Source organism: Sceloporus occidentalis, unplaced genomic scaffold (assembly GCF_023333645.1).
Source record: "Sceloporus occidentalis isolate IW3139 unplaced genomic scaffold, rSceOcc1.0.p SCAF_91, whole genome shotgun sequence".
Taxonomy (NCBI): domain Eukaryota; kingdom Metazoa; phylum Chordata; class Lepidosauria; order Squamata; family Phrynosomatidae; genus Sceloporus; species Sceloporus occidentalis.
In genome coordinates, this window is record NW_028317071.1 from 2888667 (window position 1) to 2915132 (window position 26466).

General features: G+C 44.9%; 1 protein-coding gene and 1 long non-coding RNA gene across 6 annotated transcripts in view; both read right to left on the reverse strand.

Moving 5' to 3' along the window:
* The window catches only part of PALM (paralemmin), a 55332-nt gene extending 39557 nt beyond the window's left edge, over positions 1–15775 (reverse strand). For all 5 annotated transcript variants that reach the window (XM_089496620.1, XM_089496619.1, XM_089496617.1 and 2 more), the window contains exon 1: positions 15472–15775. In XM_089496620.1, coding sequence (XP_089352746.1) covers positions 15472–15476 — 5 coding nt within the window. In that variant the 5' untranslated portion in view covers positions 15477–15775. The remainder of the gene's footprint in view (positions 1–15471) is intronic.
* Positions 15776–24871: 9096 nt separating this feature from the next.
* Positions 24872–26112, reverse strand: LOC149284547 (uncharacterized). The gene is made up of 3 exons (XR_016277831.1): positions 25889–26112; positions 25708–25773; positions 24872–25586 (listed from the first exon to the last, which is right to left on the reverse strand). It is a non-coding gene; the product is annotated as an uncharacterized LOC149284547 (long non-coding RNA).
* Positions 26113–26466: the final 354 nt, after the last annotated feature.

Genomic DNA, 26466 nt, shown 5'->3' on the forward strand with positions numbered 1-26466 from the left:
AGATGACAGTTAGGGAGGAGGAGCCTCTTTCTTCAGGCTAGCCCCTGATGGTATTGGGCCAGCCTTCTCTCTCCCTCAGAGGCCGAAAGATGACAGTTAGGGAGGGAGGAGCCTCTTTCTTCAGGCCAGCCCCTGATGGAACTGGGCCAGCCTTCTCTCTCCCTCAGAGGCTGAAAGATGACAGTTAGGGAGGAGGAGCCTCTTTCTTCAGGCCAGCCCCTGATGGTACTGGGCCAGCCTTCTCTCTCCCTCAGAGGCCGAAAGATGACAGTTAGGGAGGGAGGAGCCTCTTTCTTCAGGCCAGCCCCTGATGGAACTGGGCCAGCCTTCTCTCTCCCTCAGAGGCCGAAAGATGACAGTTAGGGAGGAGGAGCCTCTTTCTTCAGGCCAGCCCCTGATGGAACTGGGCCAGCCTTCTCTCTCCCTCAGAGGCCGAAAGATGACAGTTAGGGAGGGAGGAGCCTCTTTCTTCAGGCCAGCCCCTGATGGTACTGGGCCAGCCTTCTCTCTCCCTCAGAGGCTGAAAGATGACAGTTAGGGAGGAGGAGCCTCTTTCTTCAGGCCAGCCCCTGATGGTACTGGGCCAGCCTTCTCTCTCCCTCAGAGGCCGAAAGATGACAGTTAGGGAGGGAGGAGCCTCTTTCTTCAGGCCAGCCCCTGATGGAACTGGGCCAGCCTTCTCTCTCCCTCAGAGGCCGAAAGATGTACCTAGGCAGAAAAAATGAGATGTACAGATATAGGATGGGGGACACCTGGCTTAACAAGACTACATGTGAAAGGGATCTAGACAACAAGTAGACCACAAGTTGAACATGAGTCAACAGTGTGATGCAGCAGTTTAAAAAGCCAGTGCCATTCTAGGCTGCACAAATGGAAGTATTGTTTCTAGATTGAGAGAAGTAATAGTCCCACTCTATTCTGCTTTGGTCAGACCCCACCTGAAATATTGTGTCCAGTTCTGGGCAACAGAATTCAAAAAGGACAGTGAGAAACTGGAGCCATGTGTCCAAAGGAGGGAAACTAAACTGGTGAAGGGTCTTGAAACCATGAAGCCCTATGAGGAACGACTATGGGAGCTGGGGATGTTTAGCCTGGAGAAGAGAAGGTTAAGGGGTGATATGAGAGCCCTGTTTAAATACTTGAAGGGAGGCCATATTGAGTCTGGAGAAAGTAGGACCTGGAACAATGGGTGCAAACTACAGAAAAAGAGATTCCAGCTCAGAATTAGGAATAACTTGATGATGGTGCAAGATGTTTGACAGTGGAATAATAGTATACCACAGAATGTGTTTGAATCCTTCTTTGGAGGTTTTCAAAGAGAGGCTGGATGGCCATCTGTCCAGGGGCTGAACTGGATGGCCCTTGGGGGTCCCTTCCAACTCTAAGAACCTATGTATTCCTGCATGGCGGAACAAGGTTGTACTGGATGGCCTTTGGGGGGTCTTTTCCAACTAGGATTCTGTAATTCTATGATTCTATGATATCTTTAAGTGTTATGTGTTAAATCTCAACCACCATTGCTCACAGGTTGTCATTCAAACACATGTGCGCGCACACAGGTTGAGAAAAGAGCACGCTTATCTCTCTTAAACACCATACTTCTGAGCATGTCGAGAGAGTAGATCAGAAAAGCCATGGTCACGGCAATCCCCACTGCTCCGAAGCCCAAGGGAAGCCAGCTTTCCAAAAACCCTCCCTTTCTTTTTGTCAAAGAAAGCACTCCCAGTATATCTTGATGAAGCTAGGGGGGAAATGTGTTCCATTTTTCTCTCTCTGTTTTCCAAACAGTGAGAATTCCACTCAGCTGACGAGTGAAAATATTTTTCCTTGAGTGCTGATGTGGGGCGTTTTTTATTTTCCTCCCGCTGGGAGGGAAAGTCCGAGGGGTGACCCTTTGTCTCCACACCCCTGGCACCGGGCAAGGCTGTTTGTTTGCCTGGCAGTCAGTCGCTTTTCTCATTATATCATCCTGAAAAGCTGCAGCCATCCCACCGTCTCCCAGTCTCCCTTGCCTTGTCTTCCTGCATGGCAGAATGGGATTGGACCGGATGGCCCTGGGAGTCTATTCCAATGATTCTCTGTGTCTAATAGACAAGCTAGGAGAGGGTTTGCTTTTGCCTGAGCCAACTGGGAAGGGCAAGATAGAATCAGAGAATCATACAGTTGGAAGAGACCGCAAGGGCCATCCAGTCCAACCCCTTTCTGCCATGCAGGAACTCTCAATCAAAGCATCCCCGACAGATGGCCCTCCAGCCTCTGTTTGAAGATCTCCAAGGAAGGAGACTCCACCAAAATCTCTGAGTTTGTTCCACTGTCAAACAGCCCTTACTCTCAGGAAGCTCCTCCTAATGTTGAGGTGGAATCTCTTTTCCTTTAGCTTGCATCCATTGCTCTGGGTCCCCCCTTGTTAATTCAATGCAACCTACTTTAACACTTTGAACACAATTTGCAGCAACTGGAATAAGCTGAGGACGAAGGCGGAAGTGAGAAACCGGGAAATGCTTGAACTGGGATGACATATGTGGTGTTTTTTTAATCCAGGGCTGTCCCTGCTAAGTTGGCTTGGAGGGTATCTCTCCATGGCTTCTTCCTTTTGGTGGTTTCCCAGCCTTTGTAGCACTTTTATTTCTCTGGAAAGACGTAATGTCCCTCCTAAGGCTTTGCTCCCGGACTTCTAAACTGACGCACACTGTTGTTTTTGAACATCTCCCTCCTCCGCCCAAGTTAGCATGGCTAGGGGCCATGATGGTTGGGAAATGCTGGAAGGCGTAGTCTGGAAACAGAACTCTGCTTTTTGTTTAATTTTGATCCGATAGTTTCAAAGAGTTTTGGTTTAGCTTTTATTTCAGTCCTTGTATTTTTAACCTTCTATATCAGTGATGGCAGAAAAATAAAATGTACAGATATAGGACGGTGGACACCTGGCTGAATGAGACTACGTGTGAAAGGGATCTTGGAGTCCAAGTAGAGCACAAGTTGAACATGAGTGAACAGTGCGATGCAGCAGCTAAAAAGGCCAATGCAATTTTAGGCTGCATCAATAAAAGTATAGTGTCTAGATCAAGAGAAGTAATAGTGCCACTCTATTCTGCTTTGGTCAGGCCTCACCTGGAACACTGTGTCTGGTTCTGGGCACCACAATTCAAAAAGGACATTGAGAAACTGGAGCCTTGTGTCCAAAGGAGGGAGACTAAAATGGTGAAGGGTCTGGAAACCATGAAGCCCTATGAAGAAGGACTTAGGGAGCTGGGGATGTTTAGCCTGGAGAAAAGAAAATTAAGAGGTGATATGATAGCCCAGCTTAAATATTTGAAGGGATGTCACATCGAGGAGGGAACAAGCTTGTTTTCTGCTGCTCCAGAGAACAGGACCAGGAACAATGGATTCCAGCTGCAGGAAAAGAGATTCCACCTCATCATTAGGAGGAAATTCCTGAGAGTAAGGGCTGTTTGACAGTGGAACACACTCCTTCCTCGGAGTGTAGTGGAGTCTCCTTCTTTGGAGGTCTTTAAGCAGAGGCTGGATGGTCATCTGCTTTGATTTGGATTTCCTGCATGGCAGAAAGGGGTTGGACTGGATGGCCCTTGTGGTCTCTTCCAACTCTACGATTCTATGATTCTACGGTGAACCTATGGCACGCGTGCCAGAGGTGGCACTCAGAGCCCTCTCTGTGGGCACATGTGCCGTCACCCCAGCACAGAGTTTGCCAGAGTTTGTTACTAGAAAGCCAGAGGGACATGGCACTTTGCAATAAATAAGTGGGTTTTGGGTTGCAGGTCTGTAAAGGGTTCACCATCACTCTTCTATATGATACAATACATGTAAGATTTCTATATGGCAATATTAATATAATAATAATAATAATAAATGATTTTTAAATCTTATATAGGATGTCAGCCTCCATTTTGCAAACCTCTCAGAGAAGGCTGCCTATTCAACAGTGAAATAATAATAATAATAATAATAATAATAATAATAATTATTATTATTATTATTATTATTATTATTATTATTATATCCCTATGCCACCTTTCTCCTGAACTGGATATTTTAATACAATGCAGCTTTAAAAACAGAATTGAAAACTGCGCATCAATCAAACAACTCAAAATACAAATAATAATTTAAAAACATGCTAGTATTTATCTGTTTGTTTTCTAGCTGTGTAACAGGCGCATGAGCAAAAAGGGAAGCACACTGAGGGTGCATTCGCACTGTAGAAATAACGCAGTTTGACGCCACAATAAGTGCTGTAGCACCAGCCTCCAGAATCTTGGGATTTGTAGTTTTGCAAGGTGTTTTGCCTTCTCTGCCCAACAGGACTGGTGTCTCGCAAATCTACAAATCCCAGCAGCATGCATTCAGTACCAACCACACTTGTACACAGCTTGTCATGCACAGACATGCATAGAAAACACACTTTCCTGTCTTAAATTAAAGGAGAAATCCTAGCTAAGGGGGATGTTCCTAAATTGAGATGAAATGAAGAATTAATACAGATTTAGGGAGATAGGATAAAGATCCATTATCTAACCTACTTGGATGCAGTGCAGAGGTAAGCCCTGGCACTATAATGACTGAGACTCAAAGCACACTGCAGAAATAATTCAGTTTGTGGCTGCTTTAACTGCCCTGACTCAATGCTACGGAATTATGGGATTTGTAGTTTTGTTAGACATTTTGCCTTCTCTGTCAGAGAGCTGTAGTGCCACAATACACTACAATTCCCAGGATTCCCTAGCACTGAGCCAGGGCAGTTAAAGAGGTTTCAAACTGGATTATTTCTGCAGTGTGTTTTGTCCCTTAGGCTGCAGCCACACTGCAGAATTAATGCAGTCTTGACACCCCTTTAACCGTCATGGCTCCTGTCATGCCTCCAGAGCATCTTTGAAGCTCTTGAGACATATATTTAGTTAAGATTATAATAGGTTTTCTATGTATTAGTTTAGGAGGGGAAATAAAGAGCTACAGCTTTAAGAAACGCAAGGATTGTGGGAAATCCCAGGGTCTCATACTGACTCCCTCTAGTTATTTTCAGTGTGTAGTAAGATTTCAGCCAAGTCAGACCTGGAGAGAGTATTTTCCTTTGACAAAAAGATAAGTCCACAAAGGAAGAAAGATAGTCCTCAAAGAAAGATAGAATACATCAAGAAGAGAGCAAGGTATTTAGGAAGGACCAGGGACGTAGCTAGGATTTTAGGAAGGGGGGGTCCAGACTAAGTGCCACCATTATAAAGGGGCTTGAGTGCAGTGGTGCAGCAGCACACACCATTCATTTTTCTAATGGAAGTGGGGGGGTCTGGACCCCAAGACCCCCCCTCTTGGCTACGTCCCTGGAAGGACTATTGAGAAAGAAGAAATCAGTTTTGTGTTTTTTGTGTTTAACCAGTAAAGCTTTTGGAAACTTAAGAAATTTGTGGACAAGTCTTTTGTTCTGGCTATGTTCCTGAGAGCCAGAGGCCTTACTACACCCAAAGTCCATAGTATTGCTCTTGGGACAAAACAGCTCCTTCCTGTAAAATCCTGGGATGTGTAGTTTGTTCTGGCGCCAGAGTTCTTCCCTGGAGCTGAGCCTTCCAAAATTGAAGAATTTGCCCACGTATGTCCCACCTGGAAGTAACCCCAAAAAACTAAAGACTGGAGTTTTGCACTTTGAATTCAGGATACATCTACATTGCAAAACAATGTAAAATAACTCCTAGGGAATCTTAGAATTTGCAGTTGTAGCATCAGAGCTCACAAAACAACAAACGCCAGGATTTCCTAGCACGGAGCCAGGGCAGTTAAAACAGTGCCAAACTGGATTAATTCTGCAGTACAGATGCAGATTGAAGTTTGCAGCAATGGAAGTAAACTAAGAACCGAGGAGGAAGGGAAAGAGGGAAACCAGGACACTTTAAAGGAGCTGGGAAAATGGGACACAAGAGGATTAATCAGAATTTTTTTCCCTAACAGAAGGAAACAGTTGCAGGGAAAGTTGCGCTTGAGAAATTCTTGCATGCGGCAGAACTGGGACAGATGGAGCAGGTAGCAAAGGAGGGTGCAAGGGAAGGAGAGTGCAAGCAGTGCAACACAATGCAATGCAATGCATGCAAATCCTCAACAGTGTTGTTATTGCTGGTATGGGGAAAGGATGCAAAGTGGAGATTCCTCTGCCTTGAGGAGGGAAGACACCAAAAATGTCTCAAGGCGTTTTAACTGGAAAAGGCCTCCTCCTCCTTCTTCCCTGCCCCTCCCAAGAGCCACTGTCATCAAATATTCATGGCATCCATTTTCTCGCCTTGCCTTCGCCAGCCAACCTCTCCCGTATCTCAGCCACTGCCTTCCTCCTCTAATGCATCCTTCTGCCATCTGAAGAAGACACTGTGCACGAAAAGTAGACCCTCCTTCCCTTCCAGCTTTTCTTTTTCTTAACTCTTGCACTGCCATGGTGCAAATCTGGCAAACCAAAGCACCAGAAATGCACGGGTTAGAAGGCAGAAGACAAAATGCAGAAAAAGGCAGAGATGTGTGGTTTTTATTTTAACAACTCCCCCCCACACACATACACACACAATCTTTTTTGTCACCAGGGTTGCCTTTTCGGGATCATCCCAGGCCCTGAGGTTTCTGGGCCCAAACGTGAAACCTGGGCCTTTTGCACACTACACAATTTCATGCTACATTGGCTCCGTCCCGGGATTGGTAACTCAGGGAGGTCCTAGTGGAGCTTTCCAGTTTAGAATTTGACCCTGCTTACTTTGCAAGATCAGATGGCATGGGATCCAGTGCCTTCGGGGGGGGGGGGTTGTTATGTTGTTGCGTGCCTTCAAGTCATTTACGGGAGAATCACGATCATGGCAATAGTGTCACAGTTGTGATTCAGTAGCAATTGGGAAGACGTCATTGTTGCCGAGATTTACTCATCCATAACTGCTGAATATTCATTATGGGCTTTGTCGTCGTGTGCCTTCGAGTCGTTTCCGACTTATGGTGACCCAAAGGCAAAATCATGGGATTTTCTGGGCAAGATTTGTTTAGAGAAGTTTTGCCATGGCTTTCCCCAATGGGTTTCCATGGCCAAGCAGGGAATCGAACCCTGGTCTTCAGAGTTGTAGTTCAACACTGAAACCACTCCCATCTGGCTAAACACCTGCAAAAGGAGACATATCCATCAGGACTCACAACTTAAAACTGGTCCCTCTGGACTGGTCTGCCTTGCACTGGGCAGGACAAAAGAGGTGCTGCTCTGAGCTACCAACATGGGATGAAAGGAACTGTGGGGAATTAATACAAAATAAAAGGGTGTGTGTGTATCAAAGAAAGGATGAGTCCTTATTGCTACGACTGGAGATGGAGGGGATTGCAGTCTCTTCCACACACACACACACACACCATATGCGCCACTTAAGTTTGGCCCCAGAAGCATAACCTGAGCTGCCCTTGCTTTTGCAAACTTGCAGCTTCATCAATTTGGCCGCGCAGACTCAGCCAGCTGGCTGGTTGGCATTGCAGGCCTCCTCTTTTCTTCCAGATGCTACAAGGGGATGGAAGGTCATTTAGTCTCACCTTGCTCTGCACAGATTGGGGGCAGACCAACCACACTCCCAGAATCAAACCCTTTGCACCTGATTGTTCCTTGACATCAGTGTATGGGGCCGCTAAGAATGCAAGACCTCTAAGACACAGTCCACAGCCATGCTCAGGTCTTGCAAATCCACAGCCCAGCTCAGGTCTTGCAAATGCATGGCTATGGTTTCCTTTATGAAGTTTCTTTCCCTTTAATGCAGTCTCCTTCTTTTCCTCTTGCAAGCATTATTCTCTTTTCTCATTTGTAGTGTCTCCCGATGATATGCCCAAACTATGATAGCGTTGGTTAGTCATCTTGGCTTCTAAGGAGAATTTAGGCTTGATTTGCTCCATTTATTCTTCTTTTTAGCAGTCCATGGTATCCGCAGAACTCTCCTCCAGCACCACATCTCAGAGGAGCTGAATTTCTTCCTAACTGCTTTCTTCGCTGTCCAGCTTTCACACAGAAATTGGAAATGTGATGGTATGGACCCATCTGACTTTGGTATTCCATGTATATCTTTACACTTGGTCATCTTTTCTACCTCCTTCATAGGTGCCCTTTCCAAGTCTTAGCCTTCTTCTGATTTCTTGACTCTATGTTGATTTCCAACTCAGCCTAGCTATAGGATATCTTTAACCATTTCAATGGTTCAATAAACCACTTTCAAATCACTGAAATGGCCTGTGGCCATTATTTTTCTCTTCTTAATATTCAGTGTTGTATTTTCTTTCTTTATTTTCTTGCTTAACTTCTGAGCCTCTGCTAAGTTCTGCTAGAGGTATGCTGTCATCTGCATAGTTTAAATTATTTTATTGTGTCTCCTTCTTGACTCCCATTCACTCAATAACTTTTTCTTGTTAGAGTTACCAACAGGATTCAGGCACTTTCTTTGGTCCAAAACACCCTGCAAAAATAATCCAGTTTGAGACCACTTTAACTGCCCTGGCTCAGTGCTAGGGAATCCTGGGAATTGTAGTTTAATGTGGCTCAGTGTCTTCCTTGACTTTCCCCAATACATATCCCAAATCTTTATCATGTTCTGCTAGTTGCATAGTACCACCAACATATGTTAAATTGTTGATTTTCCTTCTTCCAATGTTAATATGTTCTTTCTCAAAGTCAGATCCAGTTTTCTATATGATATGCTCTGCGTATAAATTAAACTGAGCGATAAAATGCAGGCTTGTCCAGTCTCTTTGTTAATTGGAAATCATTCTGTAGATGGCAGCCTCTTGTCCCAAGTACAGGTTATTCATTCATCACATCTATGTCTTTAAAAGAAAAACTTGCCTCAATCTAGATCCAACACTTCGATTGATGCAGCCTAGAATCGCATTGGCCTTGTTAGCTGCTGCAGCGCACTATTGACTCATGTTCAACTTGTGATCTACTTGGACTCCAAGATCTCTTTCACATGTAATCTGGTCAAGTCAGGTGTCCCCCATCCTATATCTGTGCATTTCGTTTTTTTCTCCCTAAGTGTAGTATCTTACATTTCTCCTTGTTGAGATTGCAGTTGTGGGGAGTGAAATTCAAAAGGTGATCCATGCAGGAATCAAACCTCGGCATTCTCAGCCACAGGAATAAGTGCTAAGGGTCTGGTTTCATGTGGAATGAGAGCAACAACTCTGAGGTGTGTTGCCATCTCCTTAAGAAGCACATCCGCAGCCTGTTGGCTTTGGGGTTGCTCCTTTTCTTCCCAAAGTAGCCGAGGCAAAAGGAGCAAGCTGAGTACTATTCTCTCACACTCTCCAATATTTCATAGATGAAAAGCAGGACGCATGTGGCCAAGCAACCTCAAAGTGGGGTCAGGATGCCCAAAGTTATTAACAGGGAAGAACAGACAAGTTTGGAAAGGGTGCAGCAGTTTGCTTTTGCCTGGGCCAACATGGAAGGGCACGGTTCTCCACTTTGGCGACTTGGTGATTCCATGGCAGGGCTCTGGTGCCTTTAAGCAGGTGTGAGGAGGCAGAAATTCAATAGGTAAAGTTGGCACTATGAGCTAGCATTGCATAGTGGTTTTGAGTGTTGGACTATGACTCTGAAGACCACGGTTCAATTCCCAGCTCAGCTGAGAAACCCACTGAGTGATCTTGGGCAAGTCACACTCTCTCAGCCTCAGGAGAAGACAATGGCAAACCTCCTCTGAGCAAATCTTGCCAAGAAAACCCCATAATGGGTTCGCCTTAGGGTCGCCCAAAGTCGGGAAATGACTTCAAATGACAACAGCGACCAATTCCAGGATTCTCTACCTGCATTATTTACCCATCATGGTAATGAGGCCAGCAATTAGGCGTGACATTCAGCCATCACTGAATAACAACAACAACGACATTTACACAGAAAAGAAGCAGGTTAGAAAGTCTTAAAATAAAACCTTCAAAAGCTGTTTTGCAATACTGAAAAGATTCAGGTGGCCTCCTCCTTTGCTTAAACAGTTGCTGTTATTATTTTCCCTAACAGCTCCATCTAAGCCTAAGGAAGGCCTTGTGGAGGTTGTGGGACTACAACTACCAGCAGCGTGGCCTATAGTGGGGATAATGGGAGGTGCAGTCCAAGAGAGCTGGTTTTTATCCCTAGAGATAGAGAAAGCATCCAACGCATTCTGATTTTTTTTACTTCTTCCTCCATCCTTCCTCCTTAAATCATCATCATCATTATCATCTTTAGTATGATCTAACCTGATAGAGCAGTGGTTCCCAACCTGTGGGTCAGGACCCCTTTGGGGTCGGAAAACACCTATTTAATTTCAATTATGAAGTAGGAACGAAGATAATTTCATGGTTTTGGGTCACTGCAACATGAGGAACTGTATTAAAGGGTCACGGCATTAGGAAGGTTGGGAACCACTGTGATAGAGACTACTGCAGAAGTCAAAAGCCAGGACCTGTTAGTGCTGTTTTTTTTGTCCTTAACCAAACACTCATCCCTAAATCTAAGGCATGTATAGCATACCCTCCAACAATCCCAATTTTATTTATTTATTTCCAATATTTATACCTCGCCCTTCAGCCATTTTGCAGGAACAGTGCAGATCAATCCTCTGCTGTCCCACTTCCCCCCCTGCTTTTAAAATGTCCCTGTTTCTTTCTCTTCCTCCCACTTTCCCCCTTTGCCTTCTGCCAGAGAGGTTTGGTGCCTCACCAAACTACAGATACTTTCATTCTTTTCAACTTTAATTCTGCAATGCGGATACACCTTAGGACACAAAGCCATGGGTTCAAGCTAGAGGAAAAGAGATTCCACTAAGCATTAGGAAGAACTTCCTGACAGTAAGAGCTGTTCAACAGTGGAAGATGCTGCTTCCCCGGAGGATGATGGACTCTCCTTCTTTGGCAGTTTTGAAATAGAAGATGGATGGAAATCAGGGTTGGGTTGTATATTCCTGCATGGGAGAAAGCAGTTATGATTCTATCAGAAATGCTCAATGTGCATCAGAAGCATCCAATGCTCATCCAAAGAACCCAAAGCGTATTGAACCAACCTTGCTGGCGCCTTGATATGCCCATTCTTAATTCATAATAGAGCATTGTTTCCCAACCTGTGGGTCGGGACCCCTTTGTGGGTCAAACGACCCTTTCACGGGGGTCGCCTAAGACCATCAGAAAACACATACCGGTATTTGCATGTAGGAATGAAAATAATTGTATGGTTGGGGGTCACTACAACATGAGGACCCCCATGTTGGGGTTAAAGGGTTGCAGCATTAGGAAGGTTGAGAACCACTGCAATAGAGTGTCATTGCACCTCTGCAACACTGCAAAGGATTTGTAAAGTTACACAAAGTGGGTCTCAGTTGGTAGTCATGTTTTTAAACTCCCTAACCAGGAGCTTTTAGGCATCTGATCTGAGCGCATGTAACCTACCATTCCTATTGCACTTTTACGAATCAACAACATTCCAGTCCTGACCAATACAAATCTATTATTAGCTCCACAAAGCTGCCTTTTCCTAGAACAATTCCAAGAGGAATTTAAATGCAAGGCAGATCTTCAAAACTGAAGATCTTTAATCTCCAAACTCCAGTTACCTCACAACTAGAATATTCAGAAACACTCCAACTACAAGTGAAAGGGCACCAAAGCGCCAGACGGCTGAACCTGTTGAGTGGCAACTAGAGGCAAAACGGGGCTGAAATCCTGCCCTGGGAAGTGTGCTACTCTTCAGGGGGGTTTATCCCATGCAGAAATGGATTTAAATCAGGAAGATTCCACTTTTCAGACGGCGTCAAGGAGCATCCTTCACAGAAAGTGGACAAATCCCGCAAAGGCAGGATCATCTTCAGACAACAATGAGTATCAATCAGACATTAACCTGCATAGAAAGTGGACAAAATTGGCTGCTTTTTACTTTCAGGATTTTCCCAAAAGTAAAAATTGGCCGATTTTGTCCACTTTCTGTGCGAGTTAATGTCAGATTAATGCTCAGTGTCCCTGATGTTGTCTGAAAACGATCCTGCTTTTGCGGGATTTTTCTGGGATTTAAATCCCGTTTCTGCATGGGATTTGGGCACTTAGCCTCCCGTGTGATAAACTCCAGAGACAGGCTGCAGTGTTAGGGGTTGATTTATTATATCTATTCAATTGATGGCTTGGTTGGGGTCACTGTGACTTCAATTCACTTATGACGTCTAGTGACCCTATCATGGGGTTTTCTTGGCAAGATTTGTCCAGAGGGGGTTTGCATCAAACCCTGGTCTCCAGAGTCATAGACCAATGCTCAAACCGCTATGCCATAGTGGCTTCCAAAACTGGACATAGATTTAAAAACAGGTGACATATTCAGGGGTACCAGTTTTGGCCACATAGCAAAGTGTAATAACATCCAAAATCCACAAAATAAGGATACCCTTTAATCGGCCATCCAAAACGCACACGCTGTTATCGTGTATTTAATTCTATTTTGTCGTTTTTGTCCATTTTTAATTGTATTTTCTAAAGTTTGTAATGGTAAGTGTTTAGAGCGTAAGCCACTTTGGGTCCCAATGTTGGGAGAAAAGCGGCATGCAAATTAATATCATGAATAAATAATAATAAATGGATTTTGTGCATTTTGGTTATCCCTGTTTTGTGGATTTGGGGTGTTATTATACAGTGGCCCCTCCACATTCGCTGGTATTAGGAGCACAGGATCCCCGTGAATTTGGAAAAATTGCAAATAAAAAACCAATATCCTTTTTACCTGAGAGAACACTTCTCCAGGAGTCTCCAGGTCCTCCAGTGCAACTCTATGGTCAACATCTGCCAGAGCTTGATCATAGAATCATGCTGGAGGACCTATATATGCCTAGAGAATTGTTTCCTCTAGAAACATCTAGGTCCTCCAGCACAACTCTATGGTCAACTTCTGGCAGAGTTGTGCTGGTGGACCTAGAGATTCCTAGAGCGAACACATTAATCAAAACCACAAATAATCAAAGTCAATAATAATAATAATAATAATAATAATAATTTATTTCTATTTCCCGCCTCTCCCTACGGATCGAGGCGGGATCACAACAGATAAAATGCATGCCAAGTGTACAAACGTTTACAGCATTAAAATGTCAAAGCCGCAATTGTGGAGGGCCGACTGGACTTTAAAAACAGGTAGTTAGAAACAGTTTAAAGGCAGAGGTGAAAAAACAAATAGGATTAAAAAATGCACTGCACTGCTAGCAGCGCCATTCTACCTTAGGATTTAAAAACCAAGCAAAGGCATAAATAAGAATAAATAGGAAAGTCAGGAAACGATCTGGGAAGGAGATAACTGGATATCTTGTGGCAGGGAGTTCCACAGACTGGGAGCAGCCACCAAGAAGGCCCCATCTTCCATGTCCTCACTAAAGGTGACTATAGTGGAGCTGGGTTTGAGAATAAGCCATCACCCAAGGATCTTAAGACTCAGGCTGGCTCATATAGGAGGATATGGTCTTGGATGGTAACCCAGAATCATCTTAGGCCATACATTTCCTAGGCCAAAACCTGAGCAAGAGATAGCCTCCCAGGAATTAAGCATTATTTGTTATGTATTCACCACAATTCCTCATAATTCCAACAAACACAAACACGCCCTTCCTAGTTAGCCCAGGCAAAAGCAAACTACTGCACCGGTTTTCCTGTTTTGTCCTTAAGGCAGAAATCTCACCTAAAGGGGTCGTTTCCAAATAGAGGTGAAATGATGGGGTTAGTCCTTCTCACCTGTTCAGGGATTGTGAGCATTTCAATCTAGTTTAAGTGGCCAGCATAGTATCGTGAGCATTGGACTGCAACCAGAGACCAGGGTTCGAATCCCTGCTTGGCCATGGAGAGCCACTTGGGTGAGCCACACTCTCTCGGCCTCAGAGGAAGGCAAAGGTAAACTCCCTCCAAACAAATCTTGCCAAGAAAAACGCATGACCCTACGTTGCAAATGGAGAGTCAGCATGGTGTAATGGTTTGAGCATTGGACTACATCTAGAGACCTGGCTTCGGTTCCCATCTCAACCATGAAATCCACTGGGTAGCCTTGGGCAAGTCACACTCTCTCAGCCTCTGTGAAAGGCCAGGGCAAACCTCCTCTGAACTAATCCTGCCAAGAAAACCCCATGAGAGGTTTGCTTTTGGGTCACCATAAGTTGTAAAAACTTGAAGGCAACACACACACACACACACACACACACACACATACACACACATTGGAAATGACTTTAAGGAGTCCAGCTACACCAGCAATCAAGCCTATTTTCTGGATGGTGGAGGCTGAGCAGAATGGAGGGTGATCCCTGGCACCACAAGGACTGGGAGGAGGAGACAAGGAAGCTGACTGAGAAAAATGCACAGACCTCTGTGCAGAGTCTTTGCAAAATGCAGCAACCAAGCAATGCATCTTTGCAAACCAGCTGCTCTGTCACTGAGCACCCAGTCCTTTCCTTTTGCCCCGAGTGGAGAGAATTTGCACCCTTGTCTCCTACCTGGAGACGACCCACCAAAACTGGAGACTCAGGACCAGGCCCTCAAATCTGGCTTCCCTAGCAAGGAGAAAGGAGGTGAGAGCATTTGCACGCTTGTCTCCTGACCAAAACTGGAGATCTGACAACCCTCGCTAGGAGACATCCTAGGAGGCCAAGCAACGGGGAGGAGAAGGACCTTCTCTCTCTGTGAACCATCAATGAAGGATGAAGACCTTTGGTGAGGGAAGACATCACATGATGGATCACATCCGGTGCTGTCCTCATCCGAAAAGGCCCCAATTCCCAAACCCAGTCATGGATCCCACTCCAAACCCCCTTTGCCTTTAGGATGCTTTCTCCAGGATGTTCTCCTCTAAGAAAACCCTTGGCAATGAGCTTAAAAATGAAATTGCGGTTGTCAACAAGCAGGAGGAGGGAGAAAAGACAGAAGATCCCACACTCTGCAATACCGCAGGCCTCACACACCCCGCCCTGGATCGCAATTGCTGTCCAGTGCACACCGGCTGTGCAAAACAAGACTGGAGGAAAGAGAGGAGAGATGTGGAAAGACCCACATTGAGCGCCAACACTGTCTGAGTCACTGCAAAGGGAGGGGGTTATGGGTGGAGGCTGTCACACCGATTCACACAACACACACATACACACACAGCTTTCAACAACAGGTCCAAAAGAGAAGACATTGGAGACATAGTGCTTGGGCGACTGAGCGCACCCATGCACCAAAAGGTGACAAATTGGCCAGTCCTTTTTAACCTTTTGGGATCTCATGCTCAGCGCATGATGATGCCCAAGGTACAGAGAGAGAACATCTATTGAAAGACCAGCCCCAGATTTTCCCTTGCCCATCACCACCAATGTACAAGGATATAGCCAGCCAATCAAACAATACCAAGATATTGCCAAAGCCCGAAGGACCTGGAAAGATCTATGACCGCCAACGATGCACCAGCGCCGAGATGGCATGCAAACCAAAGCAATCGATACTCACTCCATCTTTCTGGCCCCGGCCTGAAGGATGCTTCTTCTTTTGGTGGTTTTGTCTTGGGCCCCGCCTGGCAACCTTGCAAGGTGCAAGGGAAGAGCTTGGGCTGGGCTATTCCTCCCTTTCTCCTTGTCTTTCCTCTCCTCCTTTCGGAGATCTGTGGCCTCAAAGGCTGGCAGAGAGACTCTGGCAATGGCAAAAGCAGCAGCTCAGCCTCCCATCGCCTTGTTTTGGGATTGCCTAGCTGGGTATAGATTGTGCGAGCTCAGGATGTGAAGGCTTGGTTGTTATATATCTGTGTCTGTCTATGTGTGTGTGTGAGAGAGAGTGAGACCCCATCCTTTTCTCTCTCTGTTTCCAGCATTGCAATAGTACCTCCTTCTGGACATCTGTGGCATAGCTGGCCATTGCAGATCCAACATCAGTCAGAGCAGATTGTGGTTGTGGTTGTGGTTGTGGTTGTGTGTGAAAGCAAAGCCACCCTGGATCTTGACCAGATGATGGGGGTCTTGTCAAGGGACCCATCTCTCATGCTCCCAAGTTGGGCACAATGAAAAGCCAAGGGGAAAAAGATTTCCCCACATTCGCACACAGAGGTGAGACGCCATCGTCCATGGCCACCGTAAAACCATCACATCCAGGGTAGCTGTGTTGGTCATGTAGCAACGCACAATAATGCATCCAAAATGCACAAAATATTAATACCTTTCTTGGCTAACCAAAATGTGCACAATCGATGTTGCAAGCTTTTGAAGCTCTTTGTCGCACAAAGATGTTAAAAATCATACCGGGGGGGAGGGGGGGATTGTGACAATGTTAGTCCCAAACTTGCCGTTTGTCAAGATGCAGCATCCAAACTGACAAAACGGGGATAACTTTATGGAGCCAACCAAAACACACAAAATACACGTTGCAAGCGACCGAAGCTCCTCCGGCTTCCAGCCAAAATTACATTGAACCATGGCTATTAAAGCGGTGTCAAACCAGATTATTTCTGCAGTGTGGATGCAGCCTCAGTCCTTTGTGACATTGCCACGGGTGCCTTCTTTCTGTTTTCATAGAATCATAGCATTGGAGGGGACCCCAAAGGATATCTAGGGCAGCCCCATGCCATGCATATGTATTGTTTTAAAATGTTGCTTGCTGCCCTGAGTCCCATTATTGGGAGAAAGGTGGGATATAAATGAATAAAATGATAGTACAGTAATCATCAGCATCATCATCGAATCATAGACTCTCAGAGTTGGAAGAGACCCCAAGGGCCATATAGTCCAGCCCCCTGCCATGAATAAACGCATAGCTAAAGCACTCCTGAAAGATGCCCTTCCAAGCCCTGTTTAAAGTCCTCCAAAGATGGAAAGTCCACCATGCTCCAGGGTTATCTATCCAACTGCTGAACTATAAAAAATGTTCCTCCAAATTGCTCCAACTTCCATTTTACCACTCTTCAAATATTTAAAAGACAGATAATATGAACCCTTTCAGTCTTCTTTCCTCCAGGCTAAGCAGACTCAGCTCCCTCAACCATTCCTCAGTATTATTATTATTATTATTATTATTATTATGCTTAATCACTCAGAATCCAAGCAGATTACAACAATAAAACAAGATACAGTTAAAAGTAGGCTGCATCCGCACTGCAGGAATAATCCAGTATGACACCACTTTAACTGCCATTAACTGCCATCTGGGATTTGTAGTTTTTGCAAGACCATTAGTCTTCCTTGTCAGAGAGCTCTGGTGCCACAATAAACTACAAATCCCAGAATCCCATAGCACTGAGCTATGGCAGTGTGGATGCAAACCTTTGTTACTTTTACTATCTTTGTTGGGCCTTCCGCCTTTTCTGTTCTTTCAAATGCAAGACGGCACAAGCGGATAATCTGAAGTGAAGCAGTCAATGATAAATCCTTAGCCGGAAATTTGGAAGCTGCATCTTGCTGTCCCAGATCTTGATGCATGTGCAAGATACTTTTTCCCTCATCCATGTACTGTAGAAGAAATTTTGCCTTATGAAGGGCTCTATGTTTGCTTTTGCTTCAGAGTAAATGTGGTATTTGCATTGGTTAAAAACGCCAATTTGGTCACCGTTCTCTGGACACACTCCACTGTGTCCACATCCTTCTTCACTTGTGATGCCCAAAACTGGACACAGGATCCCCTCTTCCAACTCTGCTAGGAACCTGTGGTCCTTTTTCTTACCATGTGACATCCCTGGGACAAGAGAAGGGGATCGTCCCAGTTTTGGAAGTCCCCAGGTTTTCCCCAGATGGCCAAATTTTCCCCGTGGCATCATTTCTGGGTGGTTTTGAATGGGATTCCCCACCCAGCCACCCTGTTCATTCATTCTTGCCAAGAAGAATTTAAAGCTAAGATTGTTGTTGTCTTGTGCCATCAAGTTGTTTCCAACTTATGGCAACCCTAAGGTGAACCTATCATGGGATTTTCTTGGCAGGATTTGCTCAAAGGGGGTTCGCCATTGCAATCCACTGAGGCTGAGAGAGTGTGACTTGCACGTTATCACATGTGAAAATTGGAACTCCAATCCAAAGCCAATCCAAAGAGAAGGAGACACAGAGTCAATTCGAATCTAAGCCAATTCACGTGATTAATTATCGCATGTGAAGAGCGAAATTGGGGTTATTCCTGAGGCAAAGTGGAGCAAGTGCAAAATAAATGATCATACCAGTACATACTGTGCAGAGTCACCAATTCGAATCAGCACCCTTGCGCATGCTCAGTGGGGCTCTGAACGCATCATGAACCTTTGCACTTCCGGGGTGAAGAAGGGGGCCACTTCCTGGTTCCAGTTTCACGTGAATGACAGCTTCACGTTTCCTCTTCCCTTCTATTTTAGTCTATATCTTACTCTATTTACTCTATTTCAACAATTTAGCAATGCCCGCAATTCCCGCCATGCGTGCTCTCGAGTATACATACAGCCACATCCCAATGTGTCTTCCCTGTCATTCATGCTATCCTTTCATGCAACATCCAAATCTGTCAGCCGCATCCAAACGTGTCCTCTGTTCTTGAAGGAGTACTGGAAGCAAATGGAGCAAAATTGCATCTCCGCATGGTGGGAAATGTGGGACTTTGGAGGTTTGGGGGGGTGTACCAGGACCAAAGCACAGTTGCATTCCACACCAGACCAATTTGGATTGAAATTGAAGTGAGCTTGGAAACAATTTTTGTGAATTCGCTTGTTACCGAATTCACCTACATCAGGAGTCACTTTGGATTGACTTTGGATCTGCCTCGGAATGACTCCCCATAGAAAGCAATCACGTGTGATAATCCATCACGTTTTAATGTGAATTCGCATGGTTGGACTAGGAGTGATTTCAGATTGGAGTTGCAAAAACCGTCGTGTAATAAGGTCCTAAGATAAGGTGGTGGCTCCCCACTCTTTTGCCTCCTCTCTAAATGCATGACCATAACCTCTCCGAAACTCATTTTCGGGGTCCCCCATCCTTTGCCTCCCCAATGCATTTCCCGGCTGCTGGACCCAGAATCTTCTGCATGCCAAATACAGAGCAATTGCAGAGCGAGTTGGATGCAACTGGAAGGCAATCCAGAACAGCCTCTCCTTGTTTGAGGATGGCAACGCAAGGCCAGGAGGCACCATCTGAGACAGAGACAGACAATTTTGGAGACGCTGGGTCTCTTTTATTTGGTCTTTGTCCCAGGCTGCAAAGAGAAAGAAGCAACAGAGCAGAAGAATGACCCCCTGAGAAAGAGAGGAAAGACTTAAAAGCTCCTCTCACCCAGAACTGGCAACACTGGCAGGGGATATTTTGTGAGTTGTAGCACCAAAGAGTAAGTTTCCCCTCCAAGAAACATATCCAGGGGTAGCCGCGTTGGCCATATAGCAAAGTACCACAGCACCCCAAATCCACAAAACAGGGATACCTTTATGGGGCTCACCAAGAAAGATTAGCAACCGGTTTTCTGTTGCTAATGGAATTTAAATTTTATTTCTGGGACTTGAAGATGCTTGGTTTCTCCTCTATGAGAACCTTATCACATTAGTGGGATTTAAACTAGATTTAAATCAGGAAAAAAACCCTGCAAATGTGGGAAGTTTATCAGACGACGTTCCTGCAAACGTGAAATAACGCAAAGTTAAAGCAAGGGCAAAATGGAGAAAACGACCGCTTTTTAGTTTCGGAGCTTTCTCTCCCTTTTGCCCTCGTTTTAACTGTTATTTCACGTCTGCAGGAACGTCTCCTGATAAACTTTCCTCATTCGTGGTTTTTTTTAAAAAATGTAAATCTACTTTAAATCCCCGTTTTCCAATGGGGCTTCGCTAGTGTGATAAGGTTGTTTAAACACCTTTGCCTGGTGAGGAAGCCAGCAGAGCTTCGAAAGCTTGCAACAGGTATCCCGTGCATTTTAGTCGATTCAGTACAGGTAATGCTGTTTTGTGGATTTGGGATATTGTGCTTTTTCTGTTGTCCAGAAAAGGCAAGCAGAAAAATGCAATTCATCCTCCTCAAGTTTGCAGTGGATGCCAGATACAAACCTCCAGCTGCAGAGACAATCTACCTCTCAGCCAACAGCCGCAGCCGCCTCTTGAGCTGAAAGAGACCCCCCCAGGGCCATCCACTGCAACCCCCCTAAAATACAGGAATATAGGACTATGCCACTCCCAAAAGATGCCCATCCAACCTTCATTTAAAGACTTCCAAAGATGGAAAGTCCACACCGACCAAAGCCATCCATTCCATTGTAAGAACAGCCCTAGAGGCTGCAGCCACGATGCAGAGTTAATGCAGTTTGACACTGCCTTAACTGCCATTGTCCCATGCTATGGAATCCTGGGATTTGTAGTTTCTTGGGGCACCAGAGCTCTCTGAGAGAGAGGATAAACAGCTCACATAACTACAAACCCTAGAATTCCATAGCATTGAGCCATGGAAGTTAAAGTGGTATCAAACTGCATTAATTCTATAGTACACATACAGCCTCTTACAGTTTTTTTTTTCTCAGTCCAAAACACACTGCAGAAATAATCTAGTTTGAGACCGCTTTAGCTGCCCTCAGTGCTAGGAAATCCTGGGAATTGTAGTTTATTGTGGTCCCAGATAGGGATGCCATAACCCGGCGGCCCCTGTGACAATCACGCTTTTGGGGGGCCCCTCACGGTCACGGCCCGGTTTGGGGGCCCCCCACACCTTGTTCCCGGTTCGGGGTCTGCTTCTCTGCACACGGCTGTGCGCCACTCTCCCCACCTGGCGCACTGGCGTAGCCTAGAGAGCAGCTCTTTAAAACATCTGTCACTCAGAGCTATTATATACTGAGTGAGCCCACTTGGTATATATACCCTCAGAAAGCCTTACTTTCCAGGTTACAGTGAGAAAAGAAAAAAAGGCCATAAATCGTTCATGTTGTCTGGGAGTTTAATTGCCTCATCTTTTAAATGTAAACCGCGTCAGTATTCTTGTAATTCTTTATCACAGGGTCGTTTTTGAGGCCCTAAACAACTTTACTTGTAATATGCAAATTTCTCCCGAAGCTGACCAATGGGAAAGAAGCAATCAGCCCTCCGCTTGGGTTGGTTTTCAATGGCTTGGTAAAGGAAGAGCTTTTGTCTTGCTTGTAAATAGGAAGGGCTTTGTGGTAGCAAAGGCTGCAGAAATAGTTTGACTCCCCCCTGAAACATCCATGGCTCAGTGCTATAGGATTCTGGGAAGTGTAGTTTCTTGTGGCACCAGAGCTCTTTTGACAAAAGGAGGCTGAATAGTCCACAGAGGAGGCGTTGCCTGGGGGCTGCGGTGGAAGAGAGGAGGCTGCTCCGGATGGTCCTGGCACTTCCCTTGGCTCCCTCCCTCCGCCTCCTCCTCCTCCTCCTCTCGGAGCAGCCCCACAGCCAAGCTCATTCACACTCCCAGGCTTTTCTCTCCCCCCCCCCCCGCACTTTGAGACCCCTTTAACTGCCAAAGCTCTGGAATTCTGGTGTCTGAGGCATTTGGCCTTCTCTGTCAGAGAGCTCTGGTGCCACAATAGACTACAATTCCCAGGATTCCCCAGCACTGAGCAGTCTCAAACTGGACCATTTCCTCAGTGTGGATGCACCTGGGGAGGAATTCTGGGCACTGCAGTTCAACTACGTTTGGAGAGTTATGGGACTCCCTGGAGATTATCGCACTGCGTTCTGAGAACGTTCCATATCATCACGTGATGAGACCGTTCCTGGAACGGATATTACCGCATTAGCAATCAAAACGTGATGAGAACGTGATCAGAACGGCAGTTTACCGCACTGCGATTCCTTTTTCTTGAAACCGTTCTCAGAACGGTTTGCTATAGCGCATGCGTATTAGATCTTGGGGGCGGTGTACCAATGACGTCGCCACTCGGTGGTTGTTTTGACCCGGAAGTCGTCCGGTGACTTCCTTGTGGGGTGTAAAGATGGCGTCGGAGAAAGCATGGTTTGATCTTGTGAGCATGGTAGAGAAAGAAGAAGAGCGAAGAAGGAGAAGAATGAGTCGCATTGCTCAATCACTGGTCCTCGTTTCGCGCCGGAGGGCTGCTCTGAGTAAGATTGCAGTCATGGCTGCCAGCGGCAATCTTGATATATCCAGTTGTCTGGCATGGATGGCGACCTGGCCTCGCATCCCACGTTGGTGGCAGCAACCCCAGGAGCGGACCAACTGGTGGAGTGACGAAGTCCTCCAGAGATGGGATAACGACATGTGGGTTTCTAACTTCCGCATGTCTAAAGAAACCCTTTTTGATCTGGCCAGCATCTTGAGACCAGAGCTGGAGCGTGGGGAGTCTAGATTCCGGAGTCCTATCCCGGTGGAGAAGAGAGTGGCCCTGACTATTTGGTGGCTCTCAAGCCCTCTGATGTATAGGAAGGTGGCTTCCCGTTTCGAGGTTGGAGCATCCACAGCTGCAGAAATCGCCATCGAGGTGTGCCTTGCCATGGAGAAGCTGCTGCTGAGGAAAACTATCCAGCTTGGAAACTACCACACGGTGTGTATCAATATTACTTTTAAACCTAAGACTTCTGGGTGCAAATGCATTAATGCATATCTAAAGATAGATAGGTTTTGCTTATGTAATACCATTAAGATATGTTTACATCCTGCCTTTTCCTTGTTTGGGAAAAAAAGAAAGGCTTTCAATTACCTTTGCAATTATGGGGGTGGGTTAATGATCCTGGGCTTGGGGCATGGATTTAAAAGGTGCATCTCTGCTGCTGGCTTCTCTGTTATCCAGCTGTGCTGGGGGGGTGGTCCTGGGCTTGGGGCATGGATTTAAAAGGTGCATCTCTGCTGCTGGCCTCTCTCTTATCCAGCTGTGCTGGGGGGTGGTCCTGGGCTTGGAGCATGCACTTCGGAGGTGCATCTCTGCTGCTGGCCTCTCTCTTATCCAGCTGTGCTGGGGGGTGGTCCTGGGCTTGGAGCATGCACTTCGGAGGTGCATCTCTGCTGCTGCCCTCTCTCTTATCCAGCTGTGCTGTTGTGGTTTGCAATTTTGAAAAAATGTATCTTGATATATTTGCAAGAGTTGATATGTGAACAAGTAACATCTGGATTCCCCTTCAGTGTGTTCTAGGTATATATATAAACCATAATAATTTCTATTGTCCTTTTTATGCTTTTGTCTCTTTGATCCCAGTTTCATATACCAAATAATAATAATGCATCATCAGATATGAAATATGTTAACCCACTTTTTTGATATCCCAAATTTATTATACCTTTGCCTTTTTTCAGATTATGGATGGATTTCAGAGACTCGGATTCCCACACTGCATAGGAGCTATTGATGGCACTCATATTTCTGTTTGCCCACCGCTGGGACGCAGAGAGGAATACATCAACCGCAAGCAGGGATTTTCAATTGTTCTGCAAGCAACTACAGATCACAGTGGGAGGTTTATTGACATTGAAGTAGGGAATTGTGGGAGATCACATGACAGCCACATATTTACCAATTCCGCTATCTGTCAAGTGATGGATGAAGGCTGTTTTGTGCCCGGAAATCCCACCCTTCATGTCCACGATGTAGCCATTCCTCCACTGATTATAGGGGATGGTGCCTACCCAATCAGGAAATGGCTCATGACACCATATCGTGGAGAATTAACACCTGACAAACTTGCTTATAACACCGCCCATTGCAAGGCAAGATGCGTGGTGGAGAGGTCTTTTTCGCGATTGAAATCTAGGTGGGGGTGTCTGTCTGGTAGACTAACTGTGAAAGAGGAAAATTTCATCTCTGTTGTCACAGCATGTGCCATACTGCACAATATTTGTGAGACGAGGGGAGAAGTGCTTGATCCCGATGTAGAGCCACCTGCGAAAATTGTCCTCCCCGCTTTAGCGACTAGCATCAGAGGACACTCTACAAATCACAAAAAAGAGGGTCAAACTGTTAGATCTGCAGTAACTAACATTATTTTGGGTCGTTAACACCAGAAACTGACATTATTTGATGTTTCATAACATCACCTCAGTTATGGCAACAGCATTGATCTGATCAAAACTTTTCTTCTTGGTTTACCTTTGTATCAATCTACAAATGTTGATATACATGTGTTTGACAACATGTCATGTACAACATGTGAATAACTTTACCAGACGGCAATGTTGAATCACGGTTGTTTAGATTCTTTTTTCTTTTAACTTTTTTTTCCCCAATCAGGTTCTGCTACTGGTGTATATATTATTGTGGGGTATAAATACCCGATTGTTATAGATTAGCTTCATGGTTTACCCAAATTTTGGAAATCTATTTTGAAGTGTTATACAATTGCTATATTGATGTTTCAAATATCCTTTTTTGGCAATATAGGAAAACAATGGTGTAAAAATGGCTTGTTTATATTACATTTATAGTAATACATCATGTTTCCTACCTTGAAAACCTAAAGGAAGGCTGTTCTAGAAACCATTGCTGAATAATGTTGCTATTGTTGTGGAAATGTTTAGGTATATTAAGGACGGTAGACCAATTTCTGAGAACACAGCTGTATTTTATCAACAATATAACTTAACATTTCAAAACACGATTAAATATCCTTTTTCTTTTGGAAAAAAACCGTCTGGTGGCTTGTTTTCCATTATGTCAACAAAGCACGCATTTATATACACTGTATATACATTAGGTGAGAACATATCCATATATACATGGAGACATACAAAACCTTTCCTTAACATGAAAATGAAATTTTACTGTGCTTCAAGGAGAAATGGTTTAAGTCCCTCTTTATCGGTCACAAAGGGCACGTAACAGGGTAAACATAGAATGCTGAAACATATCTGAGGTTTCAAAACAGAACCTTTTCCCTATATGTTTCCCTTATGGGGAAAATATTTTTTTTTTCTTGATTATCCTCCCAGTACGAGAACTGCATGGTTTATCTTGGTTTTGAACAGGTACAACTGCGCCTTGCAAGGAAGATGTTCCTGCATTGCTCACACATTGCACGGTTCCAATGCAGCCTTCATTTTCTGGGGGATCAGTGACTGCAACAACATTCTGAACATCCCTGTTGATGTTCTCTGCTGTGTTGTCACCATCTCTAATTTCACTACTAGGAGTGACAGGACAACCATCAGGAGCATAAGCAGGAGGAAGTTCATCAAAGAGTTCAGGGGAATTGTTCCCTTGACATTTCCCACCAAAATCTGATGTGGATGGTTGCTCCTGGAAATCTGTAAAGACAGCTGGGCCTGGTGTTGAAGGAGGAATATCACACGGAGATGCCCTGAATGATGTGTGCATAGTTCCTTGGGCAACAGTATCATGTTGCCCCGTTGGAAGTGCACATTCATGATCTACTTTCCTCCGGTACAGTTCAGTCATGGTCTCCATGTACTGCAACATTCTCTGTCTGTCCTGTGCACTTCTCCTTACATCTTCCTCCATAATATGTACAAGTTCCATTTCTGTCCTCCTACAGTCTTTCATGCTGTCGTGTACAATTTCCATGAACCGTTCCTGTGTTCTCCGGGTAAGTTGGGCCTCTCGACTTGCACTCTGCATTATAGTGCGCGCAATATGTTCTCCTCTTCTGGCGCGACGATTCCTGTTCCTGTTTGAACGCAGTCTTGTTCCAGGAGACAGCAATACATTGGGTGGTTCGTCCTCTGGATCGTTAGGTACTGAAATTTAAAAATTAGTGAAAATAGATTAAGCCCACAGGAAGGAAATTTATTTCTAATGGTAGCATCATGTAAAGGGTTGTAGACAAGGAATTTTCTTAGAAAAGCAGATGCTACCTACCATTGCTTGTACCGCTTGTATCATCTGCACGTCTTTCCAAGTCACCCAATTGTTCTCCAGTCGCACCTTCAAAGTGGAGCATTAAACACCAACGTTATTTCTTTTGAACACATATACAGGTTCACAATATTTATGAAGAAAACAGAGATCCAGAAATTGACAGAAATTTATATATGACTACCTGCTATTTGCGTAGGTCCACTTTCCAAAATTGTGACAGGTATCGTAATGACTGTGTCATCGAGACAAGTGTCATCAGAATCTGAAAAATGCAAGGGGAAAAAAAGAGTAAAGCCTTTGTCTTTTTAACAAAATAATGTTGTCATGCACATAGCAGAAATCTTCAGGCATTACAGATGGGCAACTTGCCTTCATCACTGTCTTGTCTGGTAGTTGTTTCTTGGGTGCTTCCTTCGCCTGTGTTAGCCATGGAGGTGGATGCGGTGTCTTGAGTCACATTTGTGGTTTCACCCTCCCTTTCAAAATCAAGACTTCGGGATAACCTATTAGGGGTGATGCTAACATCCCCATGAAAGATTTCCTCTAGTTCCCTATAAAAGGGACATGTAATAGGGTTGCTTCCACTTCTCTGATTGTGTTTCACAACCTTTCTGTACTCAAATCTCAATTTTTTTGATTTAGATCTGCATTCCTCGGCAGATCTGACATGGTTCCTCTTTGCCATTTCATCAGATACAACTTTAAATTTATCCAAATTTCTGTAATTCTTTTTTAATTTGGACTGCAATTTTTGTTCTT